Source organism: Mangifera indica, chromosome 5 (genome assembly GCF_011075055.1).
Source record: "Mangifera indica cultivar Alphonso chromosome 5, CATAS_Mindica_2.1, whole genome shotgun sequence".
Classification (NCBI taxonomy): Eukaryota; Viridiplantae; Streptophyta; class Magnoliopsida; order Sapindales; family Anacardiaceae; genus Mangifera; species Mangifera indica.
Window position 1 is genome coordinate 6,600,999 of NC_058141.1, and position 22,362 is coordinate 6,623,360.

At 32.8% G+C, this 22,362-nt stretch overlaps 1 protein-coding gene across 1 annotated transcript; it reads left to right on the forward strand.

Moving 5' to 3' along the window:
• The first annotated feature begins 14,325 nt into the window (after positions 1-14,325).
• Positions 14,326-16,345, forward strand: LOC123216325 (transcription initiation factor TFIID subunit 15-like). The gene is made up of 3 exons (XM_044636763.1): positions 14,326-14,427; positions 14,504-14,630; positions 15,840-16,345. The coding sequence occupies exons 1-3, from the start codon at positions 14,326-14,328 to the stop codon at positions 15,956-15,958; spliced, it is 348 nt and encodes a 115-aa protein (XP_044492698.1). The 3' UTR covers positions 15,959-16,345.
• Positions 16,346-22,362: the final 6,017 nt, after the last annotated feature.

Consider the following 22,362-nt stretch of genomic DNA (forward strand, 5'->3'; position numbering starts at 1 on the left):
GATATCCTCTATCATTCTCTGGGTCATCTCTAGTACTAAAGCCTATTTTAAGGCATCCCTCTTACCTATTTCATCCTAATGTAATAGGGATCTATACTTTCTACCATAAAGTGCCTCATATAGAGCCATCTTGATGGTTTCTTGATAATTGTTATTATATGCAAACTCCATTAAAGGCAACACTTCTATCCAACTTGTTCTTTTATCTAGGTAATAAGCCTTCAACATTACCTTGATCACCTATTGACTTTCTCGGTTTATACATCTGTTTGAGGAGGATAAGCTATACTAAAAGCTAACTGTGTACTCGAGAGTTTTGCATACTTTGCCAAAATGTTGAGATAAATCTAGTGTACCCATATGGATTTTATCTAAAAGGGTTAATTGAATTTGTAAACCTATCAATTACTATGTCTCTAAGGCATTGTACATGAGTATGATGTATGAATGGAATTAAAGTGAATTTAATGTTAAAGTATGATTTTTGGGTGACACACAATCATGAATAAAGAGGCCATATCCATGTATTCAATGCCATGTTAATTGGACAAGGTGATCACGTGTTAATCTTGAATTGAGTAATACATAACCCTGTGTGGTAAAGCATACACCTGTGTATGGCGTTATGTGAAAATAACTTTTATAAGACATGTTTGCTACGTTTTAGGGATTTTGATCTCTATCTAAACGCACGTATTGATCTAAAAGTAACATAAAGAATTGAAGTATGAGTATCGATGATTTATGCAAGACCTTCAATGATCAATTTTCAATGACATGGTGAGAAAGAAGATAGAGAGAAGAAGACTTTATAACACCCTCTTTAGGCACATACCCATACACGAAATATGCACTACCAAAGACATGACCTAATAAACTTCCATGATAAGCTATAACAATTATTTAATGCAACACATTGAAAACGGTCCTATAATCCCAAAAATAAATTATGTATTTAAATCGATTACTCAAACAATATCTAAATAACATATATAAAACAACCCATACATAATTATGAATCCATACAATCCAATGCAAAGTAGATATCTATCAAGTCCGAGTACATAAATACATTTGAAAGAAAATCAATATAAATATAAATCAACAAATCATGTGAAAAGACATCTAAGCCTACCCTCATGCATCACATCAAGCTATACCTTTGGTCTCCCCACCTCATCCCGTTGCTTTAAGACTTTACCTATGGAACCATATAATAAACACGTGAGCGAATTTACACATAGTAAGTAGTAATGATAATATATGAAACAATGCAATTCCCTTCACATAAAAATTCACAAATGTTTTTCTAGCATCTCGTATACCTATCTAAATTATCTCAATGCCTAACACCCTTATTTACTTAATAGGGTGCCATCCTAAATGACAGACCGTAACGATTTAAGTTGACGTCTTGTACATCACATGAAAGTAGATGACAACCTGAATACATTCTTATGTTTGACTCATACATATCACTTGTACGTAGGTTGTTGATATGATATTACTCATATAGTGAGACCTTGGGCCCCTCTCATCTTTGCATAGGCATCCGAAATGCTTCGATGCCATCATTATTATGAAATCACATAGATTCATTAGCCTAATTATTTTCATTGCCACTTTACTCACAACTTGGTGGCTTGTATCATTATTATACATCGTTTTCAAATTTTTTGACCAAAACCTAATTCAGTTAGGGTATATGTTGTCATTCGCATAGTCGATCACGATCTCTGTATTCATGTCATTATTAACTTCTTATGTCCTTACTTGAGTGTGATTATACTCTTCTTTAAATTTCTTAGCTTATCCTTCATTTTTCTTAGAGACACATGGTTGTGTACTTTCTACATATGGGTATGTTCTCTTTTCTGGTACATGACTTCCTACAACACATACACAGGTGTGTATCCCTGGACAGGGCACATGACTATGTTTCTTATAATATAAGGTCATGTGTCTGTGCCATGCCAATGCCTTGTGTCTATCCACTACACTACTGTAAAAACTATAAACACACACAGCTGTGTATCTTCTTATACATGGATTTGTGTGACATCTTTTTTTAGAATTCAACAGATAATTTTGTTATTTCCAACACTCCAAAACAACTTTTTTCCATCTTTTTCAACATCTTAAGTGAAGCTTATGTTATCACATTAAGTTTTAACAACCAAATACCTCATCCATTACCATAAACACTACCTTAAAAAGTTATCATACACATTATAGTTGTACACAATTCTACTCCCTCATTTCCATTAACCCTAAACTCATTCCTGACTGTCCACTACAAATCATAACAAATTAAATTATGCATCTATTCACTGGATCACACATACTGCCTTTAATCTACAATATTAACCTTATTTCATACATCAACACTTCATGATTTATGATTTCAATCATAAAAAGAAATGAGCATACATACAACTATTAATTCACCTATAAACTAAACAGTAGATTTACACATTAATCACATCATCCAAATAACACAAAACTATACCATAAAACAACAAGCCAAACGAATCAGCCAAAAAAAGGAAGAAGAAACTGCTTACCTTAGTGTGACAATAGTGATGATTTTCTCTTGGCTTGAAACGACTCAAAAGACTTCTCTTTTAGCAAATTGTGGCTTTGGCACTCTTCAATACTCTCTTCTCTGTTATTTAACTAAAAGGAATTTAGGGTAAAAGTGAATGTTGCACATTATGCGATTGCTGTCATTTTCAGGTTAATCAAACATAAATAGGCATGTATACTAGATCGTGTACCTTACCTACACAAGCATGGATAATGACTAATTTTGACCAAAACATGTAATACATGAAAAAGACCATTTTACCCTCTCTATCATATCATATAGGGGCGTGTAGCCTCTCATACATGACCATACATATCACTATTCACATAATAAATTCTCAAGCATAATTTCACATAGAAAAAACTAAAAAAAACCAAAATAACCTCAAGCTTACTTGTGGATGTTACATTTCTTCCCTTTAAATGAATTTCATCCCCAAAATTCGATCGAATAGTTATGGAAACTTCTACTTCATATCCTACTCTATTTCCCAAGTGGTCTCCTCTATTCGATGATTCATTCAAAGAACTTCAACTAGAGAAATCTATTTACTCATAAGCTACTTCGCTCAACTATCAAGAATATAGATCGACCTCTCCTTATAGACCAAATCATCCTTAAGCTCTACATATTTAACTCTTAATACATAAGTTGAGTCACAGAGATACTTTTATAACAATGACACATGTAATACATTGTACATCTTATCCATACTCATCGATAATGAAAGTCTATAAGTAACCTTGCCCATGCTTTCTAAGATCTCATAAGGTCCCATGAACCTCGTTGCCAACTTACCTTTTTACTCAAATCTCATCACATGGCGGTAAGAGGTAACTTTTATAAGAACTTAGTCACCTATAACAAATTCTAGAACTCACATTTTTAGGTTTTCATCGACTAGCCTTTTATACAATTTAATCACTTATACAAAATCATGATTACATTTTTGAGCCTATTCCTTTGCGAATTCTTATAGACACCATATTTATCCCCATGCTTATGAATAAAGTGATAATTACCTTCCCAAGATTCGATGCAAATCATGGCATACTTAATATGTGTGCATTACAAGCTGTATGAGTTTTAAATAGAGTAGGTGCACTATAACATGTATGGATGTACACATGGCACCCCAGTTCAGAACAAATACATTCTTGGAATGCATCATTTTCGTTTAAAGTTGATTAGAGATTTCGTCCTTATTTGGCATGTATGTCATTTGTCCAGTGTACGTGTCATATATTCGGTATGCATGTTACACATCTGACATACACGCTACATGTTTAGGTAATGTGCATTGTCTTGACCAACAAGGTACATGGCTAACATTCAAGTGAACATCATGCATGCACCTACTATAAGTCCAACTCTTAGTAGTGACCCAACCAAGGCACAAACCTGCAATTCCCATGCGCTATCATGCCAAGTTGCTGCCGTTGTGCACTCCTGCTATATTACAATTTGGAATAACCATAATCATAGTTTTTTATAAGCTTCTAATACATGATTGTCACTTTTATTTCTCATGTAACTCAAGACTTATCCCGACATGCAAATTTCAATTCATCACCGCTTATATCATCATCTCATATCCAAATATATTCATTCACAGATGCCATTCACGTGTATCCTAATGTCAGAAGTATACACACACAAACTATAACATATATGATCATCGTTTAAGAGAATTCTGTATTCACACATACACAAATTTTAATCATAAAATTTGGCACAAGAAGAAATTGGGATTGAAGGTCTATCTCTTTTTCGACGATTATGACAACTTTTTTGTGGCAAAGGTTTCCCCTCTCTCCCCCTGTGAGTGTGGGTATTGGTTAAGTCAAAAAATATTCTCTAGTTCCTCTTCTAGTGCTGTTGCTTTTGAATATAAGCTGAAGTTGGTGCTGTCCAAGGAAACTCTCTCTTATTCACACTTATCTTGATGCATATTAATTTGGAAGTCATGATCATTAAGGTGCAAGATTTATAGGATCATTATTCTTAATTCCCAAATTCCAATTATAATATTTGCATAATTTCCCAAAATAATATATATATAAATATATATATATTTGTGTGTGTGTGTGTAAACATATACACAATTTCTGAATATGGGCATATACCCATAATTCAAAATCCAAATTTGAGCAATAAAAATATAGCACCAAATAATAGGAAAATGATCAAATTGCCCTTTATACTCACCCAAGGGTATGATATTTCTCCCCCCTTAAAAGAATTTAAGCCACGAAATTCACTCGAATAATTAAGGAAATCTTTGCCTCATATCTTCCCCTATCTTCTAAGTAGTTTTTTCCAGTCGATGATTTTGCCACTAAACCTTAACTCGAGGAATCTAGATGCCTAAGTATTTTAATCTGTCGATCCACAATTTGTATTAGGTTATTCATGTACCAAACTATCATCCAATTGAATATCCTCGAGTCTAACTACTTAGGATGTATTGCCAAGGCACTTGTGCAATAATGATATATGAAACACGTTATGTATATGTCCTATGCTTACTAGCAATACAAGTCAATATTCCATCTTATCAGTCCTCTCAATGATTTCATATGACCCACTATAATGAGGTGTTAACTTTCCTTTCTTATCAAATCATATCACATGCTGATAAGGCACAATCTTGATAAGCACATGGTCACCAACCTTAAACTCTATGTCACATGTCCTTTGGTCTGCTAGCTTTTTAATCAATCCTGGGCCTGTTTCATCCTTTCTCGAATCAACCTTACCTTATCAATCATTTGCTAGATGACCTCAGGTCCTAATGCCTTAACCAATTCATCTCTTTCCCCAATCTTATCCCAATGCAATAGTGATCAAAATTTTCTTCCATAAAGTGCCTTGTACTTGGCTATCTAAATAGTTGTTTGATAACTGTTATTATAAGTGAACTCCATTAAAGGCAAATGTCAATCCAACTTGCACCATGATTTAGGCTACATTCCTTCAACATATCCTCAATCACCTGATTGACCTTCTTAGTATTACTATCCAACTGAAGGTGGTATCTTATATTAAAAGATAATCAGTTACCCAATGCCTTTTATAGTCTCTAGTAGAAAGCTAAAATAAGTTGTATGTTTCTACTTGACACAATCTTCTTTGGTATCCTATGAAGCCTAACCATCTCCTTTAGATAAATTTGTCTTAATTGATTCGTGTTCATATTATCTTTGATTGGGACAAAGTATGCTGGCATGGTCAATCAATCCATAATAACCCATAAGACATTAAATCCACCTATGATCTTTGGTATTCTAACCACAAAGTTCATTGATACCTCTTCTCATTTCTACTAAGGGATTATCAAAGGCTGCAACGATTCTAATGGTCACTAATGTTTAGCCTTGATTTGTTGACAAACTATTCACCTTGATATGAAATAAACCATTACCTTTTTCATTTTAGACCATTAGTAAGATTTCTTCAAATTGTGGTATATCTTTACACATCTAGGGTAGGTAGTGTAAAAGGTATTATAGACATCTGTAAGACTATAAGCCCCCAAGTCATCCTCTTGAAGAACATATACACGTTCTCTTCCCTATGAATCACTGGAAATTTTGGTTTAAGTCCATTAGCAATCCCTTTGCACCATTTGTACACACCACTCATCAATATTTTGTCTAGCCTGGATCTCATCTAATAGAGTCGATCTAATGTCTAATCCAACTAATAACTTGGTGGCCACCTCAATCTATTCGTAGAGAATATCCTACTATAACTTAAGAAATACAATTATTTGAGACAACACTACCTTTCTACTCAAAGCAACGATTACTAAATTGGCTTTACTCGAATGGTATCTAATGTCCATGTCATAATCTTTAACCAACTCTAACCATTGGCATTGTTGCTTATTCAATTCCTTTTGAGTGAAGAATTATTTCAAAATTTTGTGATCAATGTATTCATTCGTCTTTTCCCCATACAAATAATGACGCCAAATCTAAAAAGCAAATACCACTGTAACAAATTCTAAATCATAGGTGAGGTACCTATTCTAATAATCTTTCAGCTAACAAGAGGCATATACAATTAGCTTGCCTCTTTACATAAAGAGAACCCCAAGCCCCTAATATGATTCATCTGTATACAGATCATATTCCTAACCACCCATCAATAGAGTCAAAACTAAAGTTATGGTTAGTCTTTATTTCAAGGCATGGAAACTATCCTCATAATCTACAGACCAAAGTAATGGAACATCTTTATAAGCTAATTTCATCAACAATCAAACTAATATAGAAAAGGGCTCAACAAATCATCTGTAATAACCAGTTAATCCCAAGAAACTTTAAACCTGTTTTGTTGATTTCATCCTTTGTTGTTCTATCACAACCTTAACCTTATCGATCCTTTAACCTGGGTAACACCAATCTCAGATGATATTCATACTCCTTTCGAGTCTTAGAATACACCACAATGTCATCAATAAAGACTATAATGAAACTATCCAGCCAATCCTAGAATACTTTGTTCATAAGATCTATGAAACTTGCCAAAGTATTGGTAAATCTAAAAGGCATCACTACGAACTCATAATGTCTATATCTAGTTCTAAATGTATCTTTAGAATATCCTTCTTGATAACTCAAACCTAATGATACCTTGACCTTAAGTCTATCTTTGAAAACATTACAACTTCTTTTAACTGATTAAGTAAATCATCAATTCTTGGTAATGGACACTTATTTTTAATTATCACCCAATTGAGCTCTTTATAGTTGATACATATGTGCATCAATCCATATTTCTTTTTGACAAAGAAGGTTAATGCACCTTATAGTGAATGGCTCGCTCAAATAACCCACTATCAAGTAATTCCTACAACTACTTATTTAACTAGGGAATTCTATTGGGCTATACGATAAGGTATCTTTGATACAGGTGTTATCCTAGAGCAAACTCAATGTTAAACTTAACTTTTCTCTTGGGTATTAGTCTTAGTAAGTTATTCAATAACATGTTTGAAAACTTACAAACCACTACAGTACTTCCCAAACTCAAAGCTGACTCAAAATCAGATTCATTTACTATATGAGCCAGATATTCAATACACCTTTTACTCAATATTTTACGAGCTTTGACACTACTAATCATTCTACTGAGTAATTGACCCTCACAAAAAAGAACTCATCCTTATTGTCCAAGCTAAACTTCGCCTTTTTTTGTTTATATTCAATCTTAGCTCCATACCTACTAAGAAAGTCTATACCCAAGATCATGTCAAAATCGAGTATCTTAAACAAGACCAAATCAACTATTAATTCTTGACCCCTCAACTCCACTATCAGATGTAATAACATGTTGTCACTTAGTATCTTGTCCCTATCAGACATTTTGATACTGATATAGTTTACCACTGTGGGCTTTAGCCTTATTCTCTATACTAATCCTTAAGTTATAAAACTATGTGTAGCACTTGAATTAATCAAAGTATACAAAGGAATAATATGAAAAAGTAACTGATATGTTACAGTAGATAGGTTGGCTTTAGCTTGTGCTTGATCAATTGTGTACACCATAGTTTGACCTTCTCTTGCTACTTGCTTTGATCTCATTGGAGTCACACCAACTCTTAAAAGACACTCCCAGTAAAATGTCCCAACTGATCACATTTGAAACAAACCCTCTAACTGGGTTTACAATCACTTGGATATTTGTTGCCACATCTCTAGCATTCATGAGGTTTCTCTTGATCAGACCTTTTATCTCTATCACCTCTTTTGGAACGTCTTGACTCAAAGGTTATTTTTTCCTCTTTTGTCCTTATCTTTACTAGTCCTTCGACTAATAGCGTCTCTCTCAACTGAACCCTGGCTAGCTCTTCAAAATGTTATTTGTGAATCCTTTTCTCTATATATATAGTCCAACATAATCTTTACCTTTATAGTTAGAATAGGTAATAAGGGCATGGTCCTATATCATCACCTTTTTAATGAGGCTAGCTTGAAGTTCTTGAATTAACATTTTTATCCTACCTTGAATTGTATCGATTACTCCAACAATATACATAATAAGAGTATTGAACCAGGTAGAATATTCTTGTACGATCATTCTACCCTGTTTTAACCTAAAAAACTCTTGAGTTTGGGATCTCATGACATTCATTGACCTATACTCCTTATCAAACATTCGCCTGAAACTGATCTAAGATATACTTTCCATAAGGCAAGTTGCACACATAAGTCCCCACCAAGCCTTGGCATCCCATTTTAGTAGATAAGTAGTATACTTAACTTTTTCCTATTTTGTCATACTAAACATGGCCACTGCCTCCTCTATAATTTCCAACCACTCTAAAGCCATAACTTGATCAGTGGTACCCTTGAACTTTGGTGGGTAATGTCTACCTATTAATCCATATATTGGGTGCATCTAATCCTTCATGTTAGTCATCTATTTGACTGGGGGTTAAGTAGACTGCTAAATAGGTGATGACTAAACTAAAGTTATTGATGCCTCAACTTAATTCCTTACACTAGTTGATAGCTCATGGTGTTCCCTCAACATCTATTGAATAATGTTTATAATCTCAATCACCTCAACCATCATTGTGTTGGGACCATTGTAGGTGTTGGTATTAGTGTCAATGTTGATACCAATGTCAATATCTCAAAATGGCTCTCCTCTAGGATGGGAACATTCAATCGATTAAACCTTATCATACTGTAAAACCATATAAATTTTAGAATGAGGTATACCAATAAACACAATAGGTAAATTACTTACAATGGTCAGGGCATAAGAGTGATCAACACTGTTTTGGTTACTAATTTATGCACATTATATATAAAACTATTTTCAACACCTTTTAAAGTTCCTAAAACCATGTTTTGATACCAAAAATGTAATACCCTACCCCAGATATATATCCCTAAAAGTAATTATCCTGAAATGACGTATTGCTTATGAATATTAAGTTAAAAAGAGACACCAATTTAATGTTCATGAAGAATAGCACCATGTATTTACTGTTAATAATTAAACGTGCCAACAAGTGTCCAAAAATGTAAATTCAATAGTTATAAAAATTATATTTATTCTAAGGTGCTTAAATCTAATAAAATATTAACTAAGACAATAAAGTAACTATAGTCAAGTATACAACTTAGCGTGTCGATCCACTAGTCTCCCCGTTTACCCCACTATCTCTTCAACTTATAAATATAAAACACAACATGCAATGATTATAAACACTCAATAAGTATTCATGCTTTTGATGGTATTCCTTATCGACATTCCCTAGGTGCAATAGGTCAGACACCTATCTTAGGTGTCTTTTATGCCTTTATATTGAAAAGGCTAGCCATTTCAGATACCTTTTACACCCACACCTATCAGGTGTCGCTTTCCTCCCTCGTGAAAGGGTTTTAAGGGCCGCTTGTCTTGAGCACTACTTACATCATCATTCCTTGTTAAGTTAATTCTGCTTTCACTGCCCAGTACTGAGACATCTCATCAAAGGGCCTATAAATTTTTAATAGCAGGATGTCTTATCAACTGGCCTTATATATAATTTTTAACCACCTATATAAAATCATGATTATGTTTCTAGGCTTAATCTTTTGTGAATTCTTATAGATACCAAATCTATCCTCACGTTTATGAATAGAGTGATACTTACCTTTTCAAGATTTGATACAAATCATAACATACTCAGTATGGGTGTATTATGAGATGCACCAGTTTTAAATGGTGAAAGTGCACCATAACATGTATAGGTGAGTACATCACACCCTAGCTAGAAACAAATACGTTCTTAGAATTCAGCTATTTCCGTTTGAAGTTGGTTAGAGATTATGTCCCTACTTGGCATGTACGCTATTTGTCCAACATATGCGTCACACGTCTAACATGTGTATTACACTTCTGGGCAATGCATGTTGTCTTAATGAGCAAGGTACTAATTGATGTTCATATGAACACTAAGCATGCACTTGCTACAAGCCTAACTCCTGGTGAAGACCTAGCTAAGGCAGGACCATGTAACTCCTATGTGCTTACAATGGATTGAAGGCCTACCTCTCCTCCAACTATTACGATGGCCTTTTCATGGTAAAGGTTTCCCTAATAATTTCCTTTCTTGGTCAGTGCATGACAAGTTCTCCCCTCTCTCCCTTTGTGAGTATGGGTGCTGTGTAAGTAAAAATATATTTCATTAGTTCCCTTTCCAGTGTTGTTGTTTTTTAATATAAGTTGAAAGTGGTGCTATCTAAGGCAACTCTCCTTTATTCATGCTTACCTTGACATAAATTAATTTGGAAGTCATGATCATCAAGGTGCAAGATTTATGGGATCTTAATTCTTAATTCCCAGATTCCAATTATAATATATGCATAATTTCCCAGAATGAAATATAATATATGTAACACCCAAATTCAAGTATGTTAGTAAACTCCATTTCCAAAATTACCCCTAGAGTTGATTTTATAACTTGTTGTTTAGAGAAATTGCAAAAGAATTATAAAGAACTACTAAATGAACAATAATTTTCAAAGGGGGTAAAATGGTCATTTTAGAAGGATTTAAAAGACAAAGTGGGAATGAAAATTGAATGGCACATTTGAAATTATATGGTGGTGCTAAGGGTTTTTGGTAATTGGCTAAGGATAAGCTAACCCTATTTCATCCTTAGCCAATTACCAAAAACCCTTAGCACCACTATATAATTTCAAGTGTGCCATTCAATTTTTATTCCCACTTTGTCTCTTAAATCCTTTTAAAATGACCATTTTACCCCCTTTGAAAATTATTGTTCATTTAGTAGTTCTCTATAATTCTTTTGTAATTTCTCTAAATAACAAATTATAAAATCAACTCTAGGGGTAATTTTGGAAGTGGAGTTTACTAACATACCTGAATCCGAGTGTTACATTTCTTCCCCCCTTAAAAGAATTTTGTCCTTGAAATTTAAACAAATAGGTTGGGAAATCTCTCTCTCATTTGTTGCTTAACCTCCCATGTGGCTTCTTCCACCTTATGATTCTTCCATAATACTTTCAGTAATGGAATTGTCTTATTTTTGAGCTCTTTTATTTTTTTGTCTAGTATTTACACTGATTGCTCCTCATAAACTAAATCTTCTTTTAATTTCACATCATCTGATTTCAATATATGTGAAGGATCGTTGATATACTTTCTCAATAAAGATTTATGAAATACATTATGAACTCGATCCATGCTAGGTAGAAGTGCAAGTCTATAAGCCACCTTGCCTACTCTTTCTAGAATTTCAAATGGGCCAATAAATCTTGGAGCAAGTTTCCCTTTTCTTCCAAATCTTATCATGTGCTTGTAAGAGGCTACTTTCACAAAAACTTTATCACTCGGTAGAAACTATACTTCTTTCCTTTTCAAATCTGTATAGCTCTTTTGTCTGTCTTCAATCTTTGTAGCACAAATCTCAAGTGTTCGACATGTTCTTCTTCTAATTTGGAGTATATCAAGATATCATCAATAAATACCACTAGAAATTTGTCAAGGCAATCATGAAATACTCGATTCATTAAATCCATAAAGATTGTTAGAGCATTAGTCAATCCAAAGGGCATTGCCACAAACTTGTAGTGCCCGTAACAGGTCTAAAAAGCTGCCTTTAGAATATCTTGCTCTGCAATCCTCACCTAGTGATAACCTGACCTTAAGTCAATTTTGGAGAACACAGACGCTCCTTTCAATTGATCAAATAACTCATCAATTCGAGGCAATGAGTATTTATTCTTCATTGTAAGTTTATTCAACTCCCTGTAATCTATGCACATACAAAGCGACCCATCTTTCTTTTTGACAAATAGTATAAGCGCTCCCCAAGGAGAGTGGTTGGGTCTAATAAAACCCTTATCTAAAAGTTCTTGTAACTATTTCTTTAATTCTTGTAATTCAGCTGAAGCCATTCGGTAGGGGGCCTTTGAAATTGGGGCTAAGCCAGGTTCTAACTCTATACTGAACTCTAACTCTCTCTCTGGAGGTAAACTTAGTAGCTTATCAGGAAAAACATCTAGGAAATCTCGTACTATTGGGACATCCTGAACACCTAATCTTTGAATATCACGCTCATGTACCACATGAGCTAAATATCCCATACACCTAATCTTTTTTCCTTGAACTGGTTTTAATCTAATGCCTAACTCATTCTATACTGATGGAAGATGAATTTTTAGTCCTTAAGCTTAAGTTTTATTCTGATTTTTCTTCTTCTGAAGTCTCCTTTTAGCTTTTTCTAGTGCCCTTAAGTTTTAGAGAGTTAGATTTGGTTTTTGTTTGTTCTTTTTTTTTTCCTTTTGACCTGTGGTACTTACCTTTTTACAGCCTCTGTTAATCATCGGGGCCACTCTAAGCTCTTTAAATTTCTTGTTGTGAGAAGTATGGATTTGCAATATGAACCTTTTCCGAGATCATTTTGTCATTTGAATTGATTAATTATTAGTTTGGTCCATGGATGACCACTAGGGAGGAATGATTAAGTGTAGTTGCCTTTATCAGTAGGAAGTTTTCTATCTCTGTGTGACTTCTTTGCTCTTAAAGGCTGGTTTATTTGGATGTTGCTGTTATGTGTAGTATGGAGTGGTAAGCAACTTTGTCTTTTCCTATTGAACTAGTAGTACAACCTAATTTCTTTTATTTTCTTTCTTTTAAATATAGAGATTGTTGAGAGCAGTTATTCCACACCATGGAAACCAACATAAACAACAATATGAGTTTACCTTGCTTGCTAATTACATATACTTGCATTATTGTAATCATCTTCATTTACATATGCATTACTGGTACACAGGAAAAGTTAGTACAAATCTTGCACATTTAAATTTTATTATTTCATGTTATATCTGCTGTTGAATGCAGAAATCTTCTGTCTTCGTTTTAAGAATTTAAAAAAATATATATTTTATATAATCTAGGCATGCAACTATTTCACGTGTCCCTATTATGTGTATTGCAAAATTAATGCTTAGGCACATAATTTAATTTGTAACAATAATCTAGATTTTCTTTCATTACATTTATGATTTAATGTTTTAATTTAATCTTTTCAAATATATCTTCATAAAAAGTGAGTTACTAATTAATATATCATTTTTACAATCATATCTCTGATCCTATTGATTAATACACTGCATAGCTACTAGGAAGCACAAAAACTTACCCCATGGTGTGTTTCTATGTTTCGGAAATATTTCCTTTTCTGAAACGCCTTGAAGCTTGTAGGAAACATTTTGGGGTATTTTGAAAATATAAAAGAAATTCAAAGTGCATTTCAGGAAAAGAAAAGAGACTGAAAATTGATTTCATGTATTACTCTCCTTTACAATTTCAAGCCCTAACTTTGATTTCATCTCCCCTCTTCTTCAACATTTGAAGTTTCTCTCCTCTCCGGTGTGTTAAAACTCATCTCCTCTCCATCTCCGACTTTTCCAACTGTCAGTGAACGGTCAAAAAATTGGATTAGATTTAATATACTGTTTATTTGGGTTGAGTGCACACCTTAATTTTGCTAAAAATTACTGTATTTAAAAAAAAAATACAGGTTGTATTTTTTTTATAAATTTTAGTATTTATAAAAACAAAAACCCTTATATTTTTCATATTTATATGTTTTCCCATGTTTCCATTTCTTATATTTTTAAGAAAATACGTTTCAACGTTTCTATTTCTTATTCTGTTTCCATGCTACATAGCATATCTATTATATTGCTGAAATAGAAATGTACTTGTTTCTGAACAGAGGAGGTCGTGGTGGTGGTTACAAAGAACTTGATGAAGAAGAATTAGAGGAAACCAAGCGACGTCGTCGGAAGGCTGAAGAAGTAATATTTTCTTGCACTAGTATCATGAGTTTGTATAACATATACTGAATTAACATTCTCTATGATCTAATATCAGGATGATGGTGAGTTGTATGATGAGTTTGGCAATGTCAAGAAAAAGTTCCGTGCTAAAACACAACAAGCTGAAGCTGGGCAGGTGCTTCCAGGTGCTGGACGTGCTGGATGGGATGTTGAGGAACTAGGTATTCCTGATATTTACATCTTGTGATCTCTTTGGACAATTGTTCTTGAATATCTATATTTTGCTTTGGACATTTTTTTTTCGTGTATGCAATCATGCTATGTGCATCATAACTGCATGAAAGTTTAATTTGAGAGCAAGAAATGAAGTAGAATGAACTTCTCTAATCATGAGCTCAGGCTCACCACTTAGTCTCTCATAATATGCCTCTGTAAAACCAGGGTGATTCAATCTGTTCTTGCTATGACATGGGTTTCTTATCTTATTTTAAAGATTTCAACTACTAGATTTTTCATTGTCTTTATTTGTATTTGCGATCCTATTATTGTGGGGGAACTGAAGGTCATTTTGGCAAATTTACCTTTTTACTGGAATATGTTGAACTTACTCTATTGGGTCTATCTTAGATATATTCTTGAGTTATCAAATCCTCGAAGCTTTTTAGTTGAAAGCACTCGTATATTTTATGTGCATTGTTGTGCTCTCAAGAGTTACTCAATTTTTTTTTTTGTTATAAGATTTGAGTTTGGTCTTGAGGGTTTTATTCAATTGTGTCATTGCTCTTTTGGGTCCTATTTTGTTGATACTCTGTTCACCTCTTGTATACTTTTAAAAGTGACAGGTCCTCATACTGCTGAATGAAAGCAGAACTTTAATTCATACTATCTTGAAAGCTTTGTTTCCCTCTTAGACAGCCTTAATTTGTGCTGATAGAAATTGTCTTGTTACTGCCGAAGATAAACAGCCCACCTATGTTGAAGTGATAACAAGTAAACAGCCACTTATATCGACTATTTAATATTCTGAACCATTTCCCATCATTGAACAGATTGAACAAATGCATCAAACGTTCCCTAGTAACTGACCCCTTGACAATCGCAGAGCAGGTGAATGGGTTTGTACAAATTTTAAACCAATAGCTGTAACGTGGCCAAGTGATAATGTTGAGTGATTGTAGACAGAATAGGTAGGTTTTTTACTGGGAATAGAATTTGATGGTTGAATCAAACAGATTGTTAATACTGGGCAAAACATGGGTTTTTATTCATCGTTGTTTTTATAAATTAGTATTAGCAAAGACATTTATTAGCATCCTGATGATGATTGTTCTTCTTCTTATTATTATTCTTTTTGGTTTTTTAAATTGGATGGACTTTTAAAGTGATTGCTTCATTAACAAAAATAATCAATATGCAGGTGTGACTGATAGACATGGGAGAGAGAGAAGCAGAGATAGGGGAAGGGATTGGGATGATAGGCAAAGCAGCAAGAATAGGTATCATGATGATAAAGAGAGGCACCGAAATCAGAGTAGAGAGAGGGATCTAGGTAAATATAGAAACTGGGATTATAATCATGATCGAGACAGAATATGGACGAGACAAAGACAGAAGCAGGTATTGTCATTGAGGTTTCAAGGAATACCTAGGGGTTCTGTAGCCTCGTCTTTTTTAATAGGAGTGGCAAATTTTCATTTCTTGGAGAGTTTTAGCATAAGAACTTTACATGGGATGATTTAGCATCTTAAGCAAATTGATTCTGGGATTATGTTCACTTGTTCTTCATGGTATATTTCTTGCTATTGTGATATGCGCTGTATTTTAAGATTTTCTTGGAACCTTGTATTGCTTGGATCAATTAGGAAGGCTGGTTGCCAGGTCAGAACATGGATTGCATTGCCACGTCTCTTTAATATTTTTATCATTCAAGAGTGGTTTTGAGTTGATTTCAGCTTTTGTTTGAATTAGGTGTCTATTATGTAACCCTTGAACCTGGAAACCTACAACCATGGTTTAAAAAATGACCAGTCTGATTCTGTTTAACTTTAGTTTGGTGGTGTGATTCTTTACATCGTGGACCGTAGTTAATTTTAAATTTATTTTTTAATATTTTTAATTAAAATCAATGTAATTCAAGGGTAAAAATATAATTAATAAAATTTGGGAGACTAAACATTATTCAACTTAAAGTTTTTTTTTTTACTTTTCAATAATTTTATAAAAAATATAACAATTTTTTTTTTAAATAAATTTAATTGATATGCATGAAAATAAATTATTTCTCTTTTAATCCAACATTGGGTGAGAATTGGGACTAGACTCACAAAGTGGCAATCTTTCGAGGATATACAACCTTTGCTCTTGATATAGTATAATCTGAAAATTTCTAGATCTATCAATAAAGCTGTTAGTGTATGCCCTAGGAACCATTCATATTGTCGGTTTCAGGGCATTATATGTTGTATAAATATGTAATAATTTATTAATAAAAGAAATAATTTTTTTGTTCATATATATAAACTGCTTCATTTATTTCCATTAATATAAAATATGTGTGTGAATTGTTCAGATAATTTACTTAATATATGAAACTAACTTATTGATTTATTTCCTACAGATGTGATATAAATTGGGCGATAATACCATATAGCAGGCATACTCTTCTGTTGAATATCATACGATGATATTAGAGTAGATAACGATAATGATTATATTATTAGGGCACTTGTGTGGATTAACAATTAATGAACCATTTTTCAAATGTGACCAATAACGATAAGTCACATGGTTAGTAAATCATAGTCAATGACTTATTGTATGATTGTACAATTGTATGAAGTAATTTTTTTGATTTGAAATATCATGATCGAATCTAATACGGATGCATATGGTTCTTATGGTGTAGAAATATGGGCTTAATCATATGCTATATGAAAGGTCATGTTGGTTATACATTGTTTATATACAAAAACGAATAATGATCAAGACGAGATCAGTTGACTTGGTGATATTGGATTTAGAGCATCTGCTGACGCAATCTAATTTGGAGTTCAACGAATGTTAATAAATATTAAAAACAAAAATCTCTAGTTAGAGTATAATATGAGTCATACGAAGAATGCTCATGATGACGTGTTCTAAATATATCAATCGACGATTCATAAAGAATAAAAAAATAAGGGTTTTGATGAACCATGAACCCGAAATTGATCAGTATTAGACAATGGAAGGATCTTACCTACACGAAAAGTATGATTAGGAAATTAAGTTCGATAGAGTGTTTCTTCATCATGGTTTTAGGGCCTATGACATATTGCTATATGGCTATTATAGTCTTTGGGTTTTTTGACATATTTTTCAAATAATCTGAAAAATGGCTTACGATTATACCATAGTGAACTTAAAAGGTCACATTAATAAACCAAACATTTAGACAGTGATGATTAGTTATTTGGGGTTGGTTAGCACCTTCCAAGGGGTAATAAAGATTAAATCATATAAAATGTTATATGGGTGTAAAATAACACTTTAAGAGTTAAGGTGTTTATGAGATAAAATTTGGGTGGCTAATGTGTATGTATGATATACATGCATGACCGTTGTTTAAATTGAGAATTTAAAAAGGTCGTACAATAATTATCTAATTGCTAACTAACATAACAATATATAAAGCTAAAATTAATTCATTTTTTGAAATATGAACTCATTTTTAACTAAAACACTTCTTTCTCACTCTAGAATTTCGTCCATAACTTATTTTGCTTGGTTTGGTGCAATTCTTCGAAGGCTTAACAAGTGTGAAGTTATTCTCCATCATCCTTCATAAAAAACTTAAGCTTGGAGAACGTAAAAATCTAACTTTCTTGATATAAGTTGTATTGTGTTGATTCTTGCACATTTGAGAAGGTGCTTCTAATAAGCCTTTTTAAAAAAAAAAAAAAAATTGATCAATAAGTCAAGTTTGACATGAGGATTTGTTATCTATAATTACAGACAATAATTTCATTTAAATTATTAGTATTTATTTTAATTACAGATTTAATTAATTAAAATACTTCAATTATTTTCCTCAAGCTAATATTCCTCACAATTGTACTCATAAAGTTTCGGTAAATTTCCTAGTGGACCGAGATCTCATTGCATTAATTCTTCCCTTAGCTTTGGCGAACAAGTTCGAATTAATTGAATAAGTAAATTTCAAATTAATCATCAAAAGCCCATGATCTTAAGCTAAATGTTACCCAACAAATCATGCAACATTAAATGTGACTTTCGACATAAGTAAGGTGGATACTACATATCTCCTTACATCGATAAATGTAATATATTTTATCTTTATTTGGCGAACAAGCAAAACACATAAGTTGGACCCAATATGATCAACTCTTAATTTTTCACTTGGTAGAAGTGTACCATTTACTTTGATGAATAAGATTTCAATGAACATGGGCTTAATTACGGTGTCATATTGGATGACACCAATTTAATTTTAGACTTAATATTCGATTTAAGGGTTTTAATTAAACAATGTCATCAATTTTTAATTCGCATTTTAGGTGATATTTGCAAAAATAAAACCTATACATATATTCTATAACGTAAATCAAATATGCTAGTACATAACTATAACTAATGTCAAGCTTCTCAAGCTAAGAGGTTTGACTGGTCAACCTATGTTAATCTTTATCTTTAGGTTTCCACGCATGTCCATCTTTAATCTTTGATAATTATGAGGCTTTGTTTCCTAATTACAATTTTCAATGAAACATAAATTTAAACCTAGTCTAAAAGAAGAATAAAGAGAACACAGGGCATGCATAGTCTATTTAATAAAATTACAACAAAAAAAATAAAATAAAATAAACACATTAAACATATAGGTCCGTTAGTTATGTACTAAGCACCTAACATACATCTATACATATCCGATCCAACTTAAAAATTAAAAATTTTAATAACTATTTACCAAGTGTCAAATTACCTTTTGATCTTTAAACTTTTTTACAATTATAGTTCAACCCCAAAGACAAAGGAAATTGTAATTTAGTCCTTACACATCAAATAGAAACTAACTCACAAAATTCACCTCAGTCGAGCATGCAAGTTGGTGTACTAGTAGTGCAAGCCATGCTTTTGAAATTCACCCAAATTTTAGAAGCATGTATGAGTTATGGAACCACTTGATGTCACCTATGCTTCATTGAATGTTCACAGAGTACGGTTTGCGCACAAGGAGTATCCAACTGACTCTTCAATGGAATTTTTAGTGTGTCAGAAAGATGTTGCCCACTCTAGCTAGCATCCACATCAGATACTACCCATGCATAGTCATATGTCAGACATTCCAGACATGTCTTTTCGTTGAGTTGTTATGACGTATTTCATTGGAAAATTTTGGTAAGCCACAGTATTGGGGTGAGATGATATGACAGATAAACCATACTCACACTAGCAGTAACCCTTAAATCATACAACAACACGATTCGAAGTTGATTTTATGTAACTACACAAAATCAATGGTAATCAACCAAATTGAATAAACTTGTAACTTAATGAAGACAACTAAAATCTAGAAAAACAAAACTCAATAATATTGACACAGTTTAAGTTGCACATGAAACTTAACGATTATGCGACATCGTGATTGCAAATCATCATTACAATTTTGAATAGGTTTTGATTAAGTCAAATACATGCAATCAACATATACAATTAACCAAAACAAATTATAAGTATATTTTTCATGAAAAATATGTTAAACAATGACTTTGATACCATTATTGGGATTTTGAGGCATTAGAAACTGGAAATGCAATAGAATTAAAAACCTTTAAAAGTTGCACAATCCTTAAAACCCAGGCCAAGATACCAGTTTTGCACATATATTTCAAGAACATGCATTGATAGACACATAAGATGTTTACAAACTTATACCTGTGCTAAATGACTTATTCATTATTTATGTGGCTAAAGAATAACATTTTCCTACTCTCAAGAGGTAATGCCTTGGTATCCTAGTGAAGCACAAACCCAAAAGCAGGTTGGTTCAATCACAAGAGGCTACTGAAGCTCCATGATTGAATGTTTTTATGTTTAGGGTGAGAGGGTGGCTAGAGTTTTTACAAAAATAAAACTATGTAATTTTCTAGTGAAAGACATCGTTTTATAAAATTTAGATGTCTAAAACATTCGACTCTTTATCATGGAACGATCGTTCCTTTTCTCACAATGGCATATGACTTCATTAGACCAACCCAGTCCATTTGCAATCTCACCTTTATTACATCAAGATTATCACCAAATAATCCTTGCCTTTAAGTTTGAATAAACTCTTATGTGTATGTGACCCATTAGCTCTTTATTGAGTCAATAGTGTTTGGCTTTGGGTCAAATCTAAGCACATACTAATAATAGCCTTTAGAAAGGCATCATGGCCACTCAATCAATAGAGTTTTAGTAGACATCTTTTAAACATTTGTAACATTACAGTTATGTGTAATTCAATCTTTTAATCAACCAATATACTTTGAGATTGAGACATGTGTATATCTCAGTAACTCTTCAATATGAATTGATAATCATCTTCAATTAACACCGAGTAGGCTACAATCTAATCCCACTGCGGCCATAGATTCAAGTGGTTATAGATGTTTTTCAATATTCCCATATAAGATATCTCCTTTTATGCTTATAATACTTATAGGTATGTCCAAAGTTATTTTCATCTTTTGACTCTTATGTGTGATTGATTATGCTTGAATAATATTATATGTGATTTTGGGGTTGCACAACTATGTAGGAAGGTCAGACAAAGGCAAAATAGTCTTTTCCTATGTGATGCATGAAAATTGGCTAAGTATGGTTAACTTACACACTTGTACATATAAGTATACATGTTCGTGTATGGTCAATGTGTTTAAATATTGGATAAGGATTTGTTTTGCAATTTTTCAAAAATTTCCATTAATGGGTAATAGACTACATGCCCATGTGTAAAGGTATACAAGGTTGTGCATGGTGTTTTTCTAGAAAAATAAAAAAGAACTTGGATACACTTTGACTATATATTCCTCCACTATTTTCATATCACTTAGAGAGAATTTAAGAGAATTTAAAGTCTTTGAGGCCTAAAAGTGGAAAAGGTGATCAATAGATCATTCTATATCACCCACTGGTAAGCCTAAGGGCATTTTAGTCTTTTCTTAGTTTTTAATTATGACAATTAATAAATTCAGGGTTACACACCCATGTATGATCAACTAAAGTTAATGAATGGACCAAATTGTGATCACGACAAAACAGAAAGTTGCCTTAATTATGCAATTAAACATATGATTGTGTATGGTCTATACACACCCATGTATCGCATCTTAGAGATAAAAATAAAACATGATCAACCCTTAATTCTTACATATTCTTTTGTATTCCTAGCTATTTAAAAGGTGAGAAAGTGTGAGAGAAAAGTTTGTGCTCACCTAAATGAGTCATCACCGATCATCGGAGTCATCGTAGCTATGCAAGAGAGACATTTTTTGTCAAAATCCAAGTAAGTGAAGCGAAATTCCTTACTTAATTATGAAATCCATGAAGTTATCAATTCTATCTATGATCCAGACTTAATTAAGCATGAACGAAATGTGTTTTATAATGTCTGTGACTATATGTTTGATTATGAGAAATCATATGAATGATTAGTCTCTTGATTGTATGAATATTATGTATGTTGGTTTGATAGATCAATAAAGTCATGGATGTTATGTGTATGTTGATTGTATGACATGACTTTTAGTAAATAAGTTACTTAGGGGACATAGAGATTCTTTGTATTGGCCTGAATATGTGTTTGATTAATTGTTTTTGTGACTGGAACAACATAGAAACCCTAGGGTACGATTTCCAGATCATGACACACGACTATGTATGGTTTCTTGCATGCCTGTGTCATTCCAGAGT